This window comes from Panthera leo, chromosome B4, assembly GCF_018350215.1.
Source record: "Panthera leo isolate Ple1 chromosome B4, P.leo_Ple1_pat1.1, whole genome shotgun sequence".
NCBI lineage: Eukaryota > Metazoa > Chordata > Mammalia > Carnivora > Felidae > Panthera > Panthera leo.
Window position 1 is genome coordinate 123,287,125 of NC_056685.1, and position 14,129 is coordinate 123,301,253.

At 45.5% G+C, this 14,129-nt stretch overlaps 1 protein-coding gene across 1 annotated transcript in view; it reads right to left on the reverse strand.

The window, feature by feature from the left end:
• Positions 1-14,129, reverse strand: part of NT5DC3 (5'-nucleotidase domain containing 3) — a 60,602-nt gene that overhangs the window by 4,152 nt on the left and 42,321 nt on the right. The window contains exons 10-13 of the mRNA XM_042947555.1: positions 12,882-12,963; positions 11,700-11,786; positions 6,348-6,488; positions 900-964 (exon numbers count right to left, since the gene is read on the reverse strand). Coding sequence (XP_042803489.1) covers positions 900-964; positions 6,348-6,488; positions 11,700-11,786; positions 12,882-12,963 — 375 coding nt within the window. The remainder of the gene's footprint in view (positions 1-899; positions 965-6,347; positions 6,489-11,699; positions 11,787-12,881; positions 12,964-14,129) is intronic.

The following is a 14,129-nucleotide window of genomic DNA, read 5'->3' on the forward strand; positions in this document are numbered from 1 at the left end:
GGGCTCTGTGCTGACAGCTCAGAGCCTGGAGCCTGTTTCAGATTCTGTGTCTCCCTCTCTCTCTGACCTTCCCCCACTCATGCTCTGTCTCTCTCTGTCTCAAAAATGAATAAGCGTTAAAAAAAAAAAAAAAAAAAAAAGAATCAAGGCAGAATGAGCCCCGGGCAGCCAACACCTCCGCCAAGAGGGCGGAGGAAGGACTGAATTCAATATGGCTGTGGCCTCTGCAGCCCCAAGGGAGGATCCTGTCCCCTCTGCACGCTGCCCCCCCAATCAGGCTGGCCCTTGCTCAGAGGCCAGAGCCCAGGCAGTGACCGTTCCTCCCAGTAAACAGTGTCCGCACACACGGCATCCTTCTAAGGTAGGCACGACCGTCCACGGGTCTCTGTCTGACAACTGTTCCCGGAGATGCCCACCCGCCAAACTTCGCAGGCGGCAGGCGGGCCCGCCTCACCAATAAACATTCTGACACTGAGTACTGGCACATTCCCGGTTACAAGTGAGCGCCGGGCTGTAGGAGCCCTCGCCGTGGTTCAGAGCCCGGCCTCTATGCTGTCCCAGGAGCCACGCCGTGCTGCCGGCGTGACCGACCGCGGGGCCACCAGCTGCCCAAATGGACGAGTCAAGCTGGCCGGGAAGAGGGATGGGAAGGAAGAGCTCCTTCAAGCCCGGCCTCCGGAGGCAAGGGCAGGAGGTGGGAGGAAGGTCGCCGCTGCCTCAAGCAAATGTCACATGTCCCTCACGAAGGGTGGACACCGTTAGTTCCAGGACGAAGGGGGCACATTCCTACCCGGCAGCTAAGAAAGGACGGCTGCCTCGGGTCAGCCCTGGGAAAGGTGTGTGGCCCGCGCAGGGTGCAGGCGGGGGGCAGACTCGCATTCGAAGCAGGCCCCTCTTACCTCATCTCCTTTCTTTCCTTTTTCCACTCCTGCAAAACCAGCTGTGACTCAGCATCTCTGTGAACCTGCAGGACGGGACACAAGCTAATTACCGAGGATGCTGTGGCTGCAAAGAAGCTCAGTAGGTTATGAGAGGTTTTTAATGGGCAGCTTCCCTTGGAAGAATTTCACTCCCTGAGGGCAAACACACAGGCGCTTGCGTGAAGTAACACATTTTCAGCTTCGCAGTTGCAGTCCTGCCTTCTTCACCAGAACAAAAGTTTCTAAGCAACATTAGAAACGTGGTTTGACAAATCAAGATGGAACATTATGAGCCTATTAAATAAGGCCCCTATTAAACTGGAGCTACTGAAGTATTATGAAGGCCATAAAATATGTGTGCATGTTATGTGTGTGCCATGTAGCCACTACACATATGTATCACATATATAAACATACTTAATACACACCACCTATTACATATATTACATGTAGGTATAAACATATAAATGGCAGTTAAGTGGAAATCATTTCAGCAGGTCTAACGGCACATCGCTAATTGCAAGCGTGTCAAAGTATGTGCATATATTTGGAAACTAACATGGAAGTTTTTCTTTAATCTGTGCAAGGAAAATAGGGTTATGAATGGTTTTAATGTTTTTCCTGAATATTCTATGATCTTCTAACGCGTTCAAGAGAGGGATGCCTGGGTGGCTCAGTTGGTTAAGCATCCGACTCTTGATTTCAGCTCAGGTCATGTTCTCAAAATTCCTGAGTTCAAGCCCTGCATCAGGCTCTGTGCTGACAGTACGGAGCCTGCCTGGGATTCCGTCTCCCTCTCTCTCTGCCCCTCCTCCACTAGTACTCTCACTCACTCTCTCTCTCAAAACAAAAAGATAAACTTAAAAAAAACAAAGGGTTCAAGAGAAAATAAATAGTCGTTTTGTAAAAGACAAGAAGGTACAGTACCTCAACCAGACGGAAAACACAGAATTTTCTGGTTGGGCTGAAATGTGAGCAAAAGGCAAAAAAGAAAAGCGACAACTGCCCACAACCTCACAAACGGAATCTCACAAGTCTCTCTCCGAGGCTCTTGGGGCTAAACAGAAACACGCGTGCCAGGGTCAGAAGTGCGCGTGATGGCAGGGGACAGGTGGGGCTCCCTGCGATCCATGGTCACGGGGCAGCCCTGGAACCCGGAGGAAAATACCAAACAAGCAAACCATCTGCTGCTCACGAGGGAGCCAAGACTCTGTTGATCGCATCTGCCCAGCTCAACAGCCTAACAGTCACTGGCTAAGGCGACTCCGCCATTCACACAAAACCCATGTTCACTGAGCCTGTAATGTGGATATTTTCCCCAACACCACTGCCTATACCACCAGGAAGCAGCTACCACTGGATGGCCACTGGCCGGCTGTGCGTTACTGGGGCACCGGAAGACGCGTCCAGCGCTTCTGGGGGTGGTGATACGGGTTCTGTGAACATAGTTTTCACATTTTAATCAAGAAATTACTCACTATAGGGGCACCTGGGTGGCTCAGTCAGTTAAGCGTCTCTTGGTTTTGGCTCAGGTCACGATCTCACAGTTCATGGGTTAGAGACCCATGTCGGGCTCTGTACTAACCGCACAGAGCCTGCTTGGGATTCTCTCTCTCCCTCTCTGTCTGCCCCTCCCCTGCTCGTGCTCTTTCTCTCTCTCTCAAAATAAATACATAAACGTGAAAAGAAATTTTTTTAATAATAAAAAACATTACTCACTATAGAATCCAGGCTCTACACGGTACGTGACTAGATCAGAAAAGGTGAAATGTGTGGGGAACCGCAACACATTTTTATACACACGTACACACAAACAAACGCGCACGTACACGTATGTATTCAGCACCTATGTGCCCAGCACTGTGCTACATACGTACTGAAGATACGACAGAGGACAAGACAGAGGCCCCGGTGTGGGTCACGCCTCAGTAAAGTGACAAAACAAAGTGACAGCACAGAAGAGTGAGGAGTCAATCTGAGAGGGAACCCCCACCCCCACCTTTGCCCACACACCCATCTCAGCCCCTAAACTAGCATCTACGTCCTTGCCTACGCAGGAGGGTCCCTTACTCCGCCCATTCAGGCAGGAGGGGAGAACTCTCTGGTGAGGGGATTACCGAAGTTAACCCACCCACACTCTCTTTTTCCACACTAGCTGCCACAGGGCATGTGAATTCTCTCCACTCTTGCCCTGCAGGTGGGCCCCCATCCCAGGGCAGGCCCTGCAGACTTGAAATCAATCTAGACTGCGTCTGCTGCACCAGTCCTCCCACCCAGTGTGAGCGGGGTACTGCGACCTCGCCAGCCCTACAGCCTCTACCAGAGGAGGACAAGTCCGGCCCACCACCACTTTTTTCTATCGGCTTCTGAGCTTAAGAAAAAGTTCCTTTCTAAATGGTCGGGGATGTGAGGAATCAAGAGAAGAACAACGTTACCGTGCATGAAAATGACATGAAATTCAAATCTCAGCGTCCACCAACGTCACGGGGACACCACCACAGGCGTTGCCCGTGGCTGCTTCTGTGCCGTAAGCACAACTGAGTAGCTGTGACAGAATGCTTGGCCCACACAGCCCACCATACTGACTGACCTGGCCCTTTGCGGAAGTCTGCCGGCCCCTGAGCTAAACTTGGTCATGACGTGATAACCTGGGAAGACTCTGCACCACCATCGGCCAGCACCGCCGCCGTGAACCCACCATCCCGGGCTGCGCTTCAAGGCTGGCTAACAAAACCCTCTTCATTCCTTACGGCCACTTTCTTAAAACCAAAATCATACTCTTGTATTTAATTCATCAGACTTGGCTCCGAATGACACACTCTGCTGGCTCCACGAATAAAAAAAGCAAACCCGGCCTCAGAGGACAAATTTTTCTCTTCAGGAAATAGTCCAAATAATGTGCTACGCCTCTGAAAATAACCCCCACGGGGGAGTTTCCAGAAACATGTGACACAGGATCACTGGAATAATTTAGCTTTTCAGGTGAACATGGGGGCAGCAGGCAGGGTGGAAAGGGAACAGGAAGAACAGTGAGAAATGACGTTCATTTGGATTTTTTTTTTTTAATTACCTGCCGTATCTCTCTATATCCCAGTGGGTGTAACCGGACAGAAAGCTGTCAAAAGTGCCGGAGCCTGAGGTGACAGTTCGAGGTTAAGACTCTAGAGCCAGACTGCCTGAGGCTATGTCCCCCCCCCAACCACTTCAGCAAGTTATTTTCTCCTCTGTGCCTTGGCTTCTTCATGTATAAAATGGGGGTGTTAGTGCCTACTTCAAAGAGTGGTTTCGAGAAAGAAACGAACATAAAGCCCTTAGCATCTAGAACACTGTCTAGAATATGGTATCTAGAACATGATATCTAGAGCATAGTGTCTAGAACGTAGTTCTAGAACGTGGTTTCTAGAACATTCCTATATAGCTTGGTTCTGCTGTTCACTAACTTTGGAATTCAGGACAAGTTACTTATCTTTCAGCCTCAAATTCCCCTCCTATAAAATGGGGTCTGCAATGTGAATGGTAATTCCCTTTTCTTCCTCCCTCAACCTTATACCTTATATGTTTCTAAGGTCACAGAATATTTTCAGCACTTCCATTCTCTAAAACACACATTCCTTAGGGGCGCCTGCGTGGCTCAGTTGGTTAAGCATCCGACTTCAGCTCAGGTCATGATCTTGCAGTTTGTGAGTTCAAGCCCCATGTCGGGCTCTGTGCTGACAGCTCAGTGTCTCCCATTCTCTCTGCCCCTCCCCTACTCACATTCTCTCTCTCTCAAAAATAAACATTTAAAAAAATTTTAAATACACATTCCTTAATCATCAAACTTTTTATATAGGTCAGAGAGCAGAAAACAGAACAATTGCCCTCAAAGCTAAAATGCGGTGACATTACCCATGTGCAGATTGTGTCTGTGTGTCTGCCCAGCTGCCACCATCACCGAGGGACTGCGCCTGAGGTAAACAGTCTTTGCCACACCTGAGACCTCTAAACCAAAGAGCAGAGAAGCACGTTCACGTCGTGCTCAAAGGCACGGACTTGAGCATCACGCAAGCCCGAGTTCAAGTCCTTGCTCTGCCATCTTACGACCTCAGATGTGTTGCCCTAACCTGTCAAACACCCAGTGCCCTTACTCTGAAGTGGAAAAAGCAGACCCACCCGCACAGGGCAGCTGGGGGTGTTAGTGAACAATGTGTGCAGAGCAAGCACTCAGCACGACGTCTGACATACGAAACGTAAACTATTATTACCGTGTGACCTATGCACAGACTTGAAGCCACATTAACCCAGAATCGATGGCTTTTATTTTTGGAAAAGCATCTCAGGGACAAGCATAGCACGGGAAACAGAACGAGTCCTCACCACAGACGAGCCAAGAACAGGTGGAGCCAGAGCACAACGGAAACAAGGCCCGGGACGTGCGAGGACACACGCTCTGGACTATGTGCGCCCTGGAGCCACCGGCCCTCGTGGCTCCTCCTGAGCTCACCGCCAGCTGCCGCCACACAGGCTGCCAGCTGGCTGGCGAGGCGGTTCCCTGCCCGTTTCCACAGTGGGCTGGCAGGCTGCGGGCAACAGGCCGTGGCCAGAGGCTGCAGGTGCGTCAGCCAGGAGAGCGGGCACCCACGCTCCTTGTCCTAAGAGAGTCAGCACGCGTGCCGAGACGGCTGCGGGATAAGCCGGCTGAACCAAGCGGGAAGCGAGGCGTTTCAGGAGACTGGCAGTGGGTCCCCAGCAGCAGGTCAGAAAACCGCCGAAAACAACATTCCTCACTAACTGTCCAAACCTGGCTATATAGCTTCCATGCAAAAGCAAAAAATGCAAAATACAAATGCTTGCAAAATACAAGCAAAAAATGGCCACTGAACTCCAGCCAGCCAGCCAATTGTAGGTATTATCTTCAAAACCAAATGGGGGCGGCATGCGGGGACCTTAACTTTTGCTCTGAGACTCTCTCCAGTCAGCTGTGGTGCCTAGCCTGATGTATTCATTCCACAGGACCCTTCATGTTACAGATGGGGAAACTGAGGCCCAGAACTGAGAAGTCCACAGCAGGCTAAAGGCAGAAACAGGACTAGACCCAAACATTAGCAGAAATTCTCGAATCCCACAATCCCATGGGACCTCTCCCAACAGAACTTTAGTGGGGAAGCGAGGACACTTGGATTTCCACTGAAGGAGGACTCTACAGAGACACCTGTGTTTACATGGCCCCATAAAGCTCTTTCTCCAAATGAATGCGTAAGGCATTTTTAAAGTTCTCTTTAGGGAAATTGGCAAAACTCTCCTAGGGGCAAAACAACCCAGGAGTTATTCTGCAGGGTGACTTACACCTCATGTAACCATGAATAAATATCTGAAATAACTCTGATTTATGGACTAACTTCAGACTTACGGAAAAAGTAGGAGAGAGAGAAAAAAAAAATCGCAAACCTGCATCTGCTCCAATAACCCGGTCAGGGTCTGCAGCCAAGTCATGGTTTGAATGTACTGCTCCGTGTTCATGATTTTGAGCTCAGATCTTAACTCCGGGATAATCGCACCTGTTCGCCAGCCATGCTTCAGGGTCAAATCCTAATCGCAAAGATCACAAAAAAGTCAGCTCGTCTCAACAGAATTTAAACCATTTCATTACCTTTTCCCAGATGCAACAGGTGTTCACTGAACTACTCTTCTATTGTAATGGTTAGTTATTAACCAAGCCAAATTCAATGAATTACATTTAATTAAAACCAAGTCAGCCCCAGGCTCTGACCATTACACCCAAAGAAAGTTTCTGTTTTGGGAATAATTGCTGTGAATCACAGCCCCTGCAGAGACACAGGATCTCCGATCATTAACTGTGGTCTGTAAAACAACAATTAGGTCAGGGGCAGAATGAGGCTCAACCGAAATGCTGACTGTTGAATTCATCCACAGACCACTGGGGATCACCCACTGTGTGTCAGGCCTTGTGGGTTAGGGGGAATCCGAGAATCTCAGACTCGGAATGATCCTACAACACACACATACATGGTCAAATTTTTCATTCCAAATACAGTAATCTCATGATTTGACAATAAGCCAGAATATCTGACGTCAGCCATATCCTGGAAGATCTTAGATCTATAATCAACCATACTAAATGGTCATTCATTCCCTCATTTGGCAAATATGTATCCAATCCTCACAACTGCTAGGCCCTATTCTAGATACTGAGGATAAAACATGACAAAAACAGACAAAACCCTGCCCTCATGGGAAATACAGACAAAAAATTAGCAAGTAATACATAAAAGCAGGTGGTGATAAAGACAATGATCAACAATTAAGCAGAATAAGAAGGAAGAAAGTTACCATGGTATATATACAAAGTAGTTAGGAATACCAAGCCAATAAAGGGACCTTTGAGCAGAGATCCCAAGGGAAGGAGAAAAAGTATGCAAATATGTGGGAGGAGAAAAATTCAAAGGGGGGGGCCACAGCAAGTGCAAAGGCCCTGGGGCAGGAACATGCTGGGGGTGGGGGTAGAGGTAGAACTGTTAAGGAATGGCAAGACAGGGAGCCTAAGGCAGAGTAGGAGAGAGGGCTGAGGTAGGTCATGCCTTCAGAGAGGTAGGCTGGAGGACAGATCAAGCAGGGCCTTGTAGGAAACAGGAGGAAATCAGGCTTTTACTCTGAAGAAGAAAGGAAAGCTTTGAGGTTTTAGGGAGTAAAGTGGTATCAGGTTTGCAATTTTTTTTTTTAAATTTTTTTTTTTTTAACGTTTATTTATTTTTGAGACAGAAAGAGACAGAGCATGAACGGGGGAGGGTCACAGAGAGAAGGAGACACAGAATCCGAAACAGGCTCCAGGCTCTGAGCTGTCAGCACAGAGCCCGACGCGGGGCTCGAACCCACGAACCGTGAGATCATGACCTGAGCCGAAGTCGGACGCTTAACCGACTGAGCCACCCAGGCGCCCCTCAGGTTTGCAATTTTAAAAGTTAGTTGGCTATTCACCACTCTGTAAGTCCTACGGATGACCAGCCTCTTCACCTACTGAATTTCCTTAAACCTTTCAATGTTTCTCCTTCTCCTCGAATACATGGAAACCTACGGCACCTTTGTTTTTTGTTTTTTAATTTTTTTTAATGTTTATTTTTAAGAGAAAGAAATAGAGCATGAGTGGGGGAGGGGCAGAGAGAGAGAGGGAGACACAGAATCTGAAACAGCCTCCAGGCTCTGAGCTGTCAGCACAGAGCCCGATGTGGGACTCGAACCCACGAACCTCGAGATCATGATCTGAGCCGAAGTCGGACGCTGAACCAACTGAGCCACCCAGGTGACCCTGGCACAACCTTTTAAATAATGCCAACGGTGGCAAACTTTTGAAGGTAGCTTTTACTTCTGGAAATAGGTAAAAAGTCATCTGGAACATTCCTAAGACTAAAGCACATGATAATACGTTAATAATAATAAAACTAATTTTCTTCTGTGCCTCAACCTGGTTCTCAAATCTATCCCAAAAGGGGCACCCAAATGTGTTCTGAAAACCAGCAGCAACGTTAGAAGTACCTACATTCACAAGGTGACTCCCTTGAAGGGTAATGTTCATTGCCCACATAATTTCTGACATTTTAGGTAATGAATTGATCTCATCACTTTATAACAGCGGTTTTCAAATTCTGGCATGAGATCCAACTATATGCTGTCTCCAAGAGACTCATTTTTTTAAAAAATTTTTTAACTTTAATTATTTTGAAAGAGAGCCCGCATGCATGCGATCAAGCATGAATGGGAAAGGGGCAGAGAGAGAGGGAGACAGAGAATCCCAAGCAGGCTCTGTTCTGTCAGCACAGAGCCCAATGCAGGGCTTGAACCCACAAACCATGAGATCAAGACCTGAACTGAAATCAAGAGTCAGATGCTTAACTGGCTGAGTCACCCAGGCACTCCATATTTTTTTTTAAAGATCGTATTTTTAAGTGATCTCCATACGCAGCATGGGGTTCAAATCTACAACCCTGAGATCAAGAGTCGCAGAGCCCACTAAGCCAGCCAGGCGTCCCTCCAAGAGACTCATTTTAGACCTAAGGACACACATAGGTTGGAAGTGAAAAGATTAAAAAGACCTACCAGGCAGACGCAGAACATGCCACCCAACAAGAGCAGAATGCACATTTTTCTCATAGTGCACATGAAACAGCCTCCAGGACAGACCTTATGTTAGACCCTACAACAAGTCGTAATACATTTTGAAATCACACAAAGCATCTTTTCTGATCACACAGAATGAAGCTAGAAACCAACAACAGAAGGAAAAACATAGAAGTTCACCCTCTGAAACAACCAATGAGTCAAAGAAGAAATCACAAGGGAAATGAGAAAATATCTTATGACAAATGTAAATGCAAATGCACACACGACACATCAAAACTTATGTGATGCAGCAAGTGCAGTGTTAAGAGGGAAATTCATAGCCATACAAATTTACATCAGAAAAAAAGAAAGGTCTCAAATTAACAGCCAAATTTGACACCATAAGAACTAGAAAAAGAACAAACTGAACTGAAAGCTAGCAGAACCAAGGAAATAAAAAGATTATAGCAAAGACTAAAACAGGGGGAAAAAAGGGGGCGCCTGACTGGCTCAGTTGGTTAAGTGTCTGACTTCAGCTCAGGTCATGATCTCACTACTCATGAGTTCGAGCCCCACATCGGCCTCTGTGCTGACAGCTCAGAGCCTGGAGCCTACTTCAGATTCCATGTCTCCTTTTCTCTCTGCCCCTACTCTGCACACGCTCTCTCTCTCTTTCTCTCTCTCAAGAATAAATAAACACTTAAAAAAAAATTTTTTTAAACAGGAAAAAAAAAGAAAAAGAATAGAAAGACAATATAAAAAAAAATAAACGAAACCAAGAGTTGGTTCTTCAAAAAGATCAACAAAATTGACAAACTTATCTTGACTAAAAACAAACAAAAACCAGAAGACTCAAATTACTAAAATCAACAATTTAAGCAGTAACTACCAACTCTAGAGAAATAAGAACAATTGTAAAAGCTGTAAACTTAGTATAGAACGACTTGAATAACCTGGTGGAAATGGACAAATTGCCAGAAGCAAACAAGCTACCAAGACTGAATCATGAAGAAATAGGAAATCTGAAAAGACCTCTTGACTAGTAAGGAGACTGATCCGTAATCAAAACCCTTCCAACAACGAAAAGCCCAAGACCAGACAGACAGTTTCACTGGTGAATTCTACCAAACATTTAAAAAGGGATTAACACCAATCCTTCTAAAACGCTTCTAAAAACTGAAGAGGAAGGAACACATCCTAACTTATTCTGAGGTCAACATTACCCTGATATCAAATTTTAGCATGAAAAGCTAGACACAGACAGCTGAGCCCCACCAGAGTTTCTGACTCAGTAGGTCTGACGTGAGGCCTGAGGCCTGAGAAATCGCATTTCCAACAAGTTCCCATGTGATGCTGATGTCACAGGGGCCACGCCTGAGGAAACCATTGCCTTGTGAGTGCCTCTCAGAAGGCTAAGACCTGTACGTGTGTGTCCCTTCACAGGGCCACGCACCCGCACTCCTCAAGGGCAGCACAGAGTTATCTCATCAAGGCCCAAAGACACTGGTTCTCAAGAGGCCATGTCACTCGGCCAAACCTTCTGGTAGTACGGACACCCTGACAGCAGCACTCTATATTTCTGTGTCACTAATAAGCACTTCTGTATGCAGTCCCTGATTTAACTCTGCTCACAAATAAGGACGCGGGGGCTTGGAGGACGTGTGCAAGCTCATCCAGCTAAAAACAGCAGAGCTGGGGTGAAAACCTGTCTTGCAGTTCTGAGTCCATGATTCCTTCCGCCAGACCTCAGCCCGGTCGGTGGACAGACTCGATTATGCAGGGTGCGTGCTGAAATGGCCTGGGACGAGGGTCTCTGCACACAGGCGCTGGAATCACACCCCCCCCCCCCCCCACCTCCTCCACCACCAGGCAGTCTGAAGTCTGAGTCCACAGACCTCGGACGATAGCACGTGTGCTCTGAAAATGCCTCCCAGGGGTGCCTACCGTGCAGCCCGTTACACCTCACCGCTCCGAAGACAGGCGTCAGACGCAAGAGGGACACAAACACGAGACCACAGTCATGTGGGTCAAAATGCTCAGAAATACCAATCAGAGTTTGATCGCCAGCCACGACCCTGCTCTGGTGACTCGGCGCACACTGAGCATCACTCAGACTTTGCAAAACGTGCATGGTGCAACTAGCCTGGGCCCATTTAACAAACAGAAATCCCCTGCACCAGGAGCGGGGCACGGAAGGAAATGTGACTGATTCAGCCTCGTTCTAATTATAGATTAAATCGTAATTCAAGTCCTGAGACACCACTCTAGTCATTCCAATGGGCATGAAAAGCCTCACTTTCTTATAATAGCTGTTTCCTGGAAATGCCAGTTTTTGGAATTGCAGGAGCTCCTACTGAGTTTACAGACTCTTCTGTTGCACATAGATGCTTCTGATATTTCATAAAAAAAAAAAAAAAAAAAAAAAAAAAAGAACGCTTACATTTATTTCTTACCATTATTTAAATGGATTTTTCTGATAAATTCTGAGTGAATTGCTAATTTCTCTACCATTTAAAAAAAATGATCTTTTTTATAACTATGATCCATTCTATTCTACAAAAAATGAGACACAAAAAAAATATGTGACCTGAAAGCATAAAAGTGGTTTAAACAAAAGAGAAATTCCTCAGTAAGTGGGACTAACACATCTGTCCCCCAACAAAGAAATGGAAAAAAAGGACTCACCGCCAGGTCACTGTATATGTGGTCGCCAAAATACAACACTTTGGATCCTCTCCACCCAGTAAGCTTCAAAAATTCATATAAATTGCCCTGCAAGAATAGAAAAACAGAGATATTTTAAAAAAGAAAAGAAAAACACAGATATCATGTGAGATAGAAACCTGTGTCACCTGTATAACCTGTAGCCCAAAATATCTTTATTTGCTTTTATAATTTATTTAAAGTATCAAAATATAAAGATAAAAACACCTTTGTGTGAAATCTCTCAGACCTTTGTTCTAAGTCAAATGTATGTTCCAAAAATGATCCGTATTGTATATACCTCTTTGTAACGATCTTTTTGCGCTGAACACTCTGTGACCATGTCAGTAAGTATTAATCTACCATTTCAGTAGCTGAGAAGTACTGTGATTCCTTTTACCAATTCCCTGATGTTGGACACTTGTTACCTATTTTGTAAGTCATGATAAACATTCTTGTAGCAAATTTTTAGCTACATGTTAATACTTTTCTTGGTCTAACTTCCTAGAATTGGAATGGCTGTATCCAAGCAAATCTTCCACGGCAAGAAAATACACTTACCGGCAAACCCGGCCTTGTGTTGTAGACCCACCAGGAACGTATCAGGGTTTGTTTGTGGTTTTTTAACCACAACTATGTGGTAGTACTATTCTATAATTTCATGTGTTTTATAAATATTACAGAAATAAAACGTTTTAAAGGATGAGATGAAGCAAACTCAGTAACACAATCAGGGTCAGAAATTCAATCCTTTATTCAAACATTTGAGAGCTTTACTGATACCAAAATATATCAAAACTACACAAAACACAGCTCATCGGGAAACCATTACTAATTTAGGTGAGTCCTCCACCACGTGACTCAAAGCTTCTTGAAGTGAAAAACCCAAGGTTTACTTTTAGCATCTTAAATTGTACAGACTATGAAAGTAATGCTTTAAATTTTGTTTTCAAAGACTGCTCAATTCTGAGTTAAGCTGGATACAGCACACCGAAAATACATTGACTTAAGTTTAAATTTTGCTTTAAGTTTAAAGCATCAATTCAAGCAGAACTCTCAGAACTACACCCGGCACACGGTAAGACTCAACAAATGTTGGCTGTTAGCACTTTATAACTGACCACAAAGCAAAGGAACAAAAAGGAAAAATCGGTCGTGAGGTACCTGCTTGTAAATCTGGCCTTTCTGCAACTTGTGGATCTTATCCCAGAGTAAGACACCTTTCTCGTTCACCTTTCGGAAAGGTCTGACAACAGAAACAGGAAACATGATCTGTGGGAATCTGCTTATGAAACACGACACAGTTACTCACTGAGAACAGAAAGGGGCTGCACAGACCTCGAAAAGCCTGGGCACCCAAACTCCACCTCCACACTCCCTGGTTCAGTGCCCACATCCAGTGCAGACCCCGGTATCCAAACGTATTTACAGAGGAAAGAACTCCAGGGTCAAATAAATTTGCAAAACACGAGGCACTACTTATGGCCGTCTTAACAAGTCATCCATGACTCTGAAAAGCCCACCCAGTACAGAAACTTTCTTTAACCCAGATTTCCTAAATGCATTTGATCACACAGAAAATCTGCTTCGCAAAAACACGCTTCTGGAAATGCTGCCTCAGTGTGTGTCGAGCTTGGCACTTGAAATTCAGCCACTCTACATAAAAAACAAATCTGAGGATGAGGCATATCATTTTATGATGCAAAATGGGAATAAGAATAAAGCCTTCAGGGAGCTCCCCTCTACTTAGATGGGATGAAGCCTGATTCATGAATCGATCAATAAAGCCAATTATATCTTTAAAGTTAAAAAGAAAAAAGAATGTATGCAGGGTCTATTTGCCTTTTTTTTTTTTTAATGTTTATTTTTGAGAGAGAGAGTGAGACAGAGTGTGGGGAGGCGGAGGGGGGGGGGGGGGGGGGGGGGGGGAGAGGGAGACACAGAATCTGAAGCAGGCTCCAGGCTCTGAGATGAGAGCACAGAGCCCAACACAGGGCTTGAACCACAAACTGTGAGAACATGACCTGAGCCGAAGTCGGACGCCCAACCAAATGAGCCACCCAGGCACCCCTGTTTGCCTTTTTTTAAGGTAACATTTATTTGGCTTGTTTTTCTGATTAGAAAAACATTTAAACTGAGTGCAAAAAATCTGGAAAATGCAGAATACGATGAGGAAGAGGAAAATGGCCTATAATCCCAGCACCCGGCTATAAACACCTAACATTTCAGTAGGTGTCTTTCAATCTATAAAGATAACATCTGTTACCCTTCTCTTTTTTATGAATATAAATGAGGATCACCATATATCCTGATTGGTATCTTTTTCTCCTCTAATACTGTGAGCAATTTCCCATGTGATTACATATTTTTCGTACGCTGCATTTTATGATCATAAAACATACATGCTGCTTT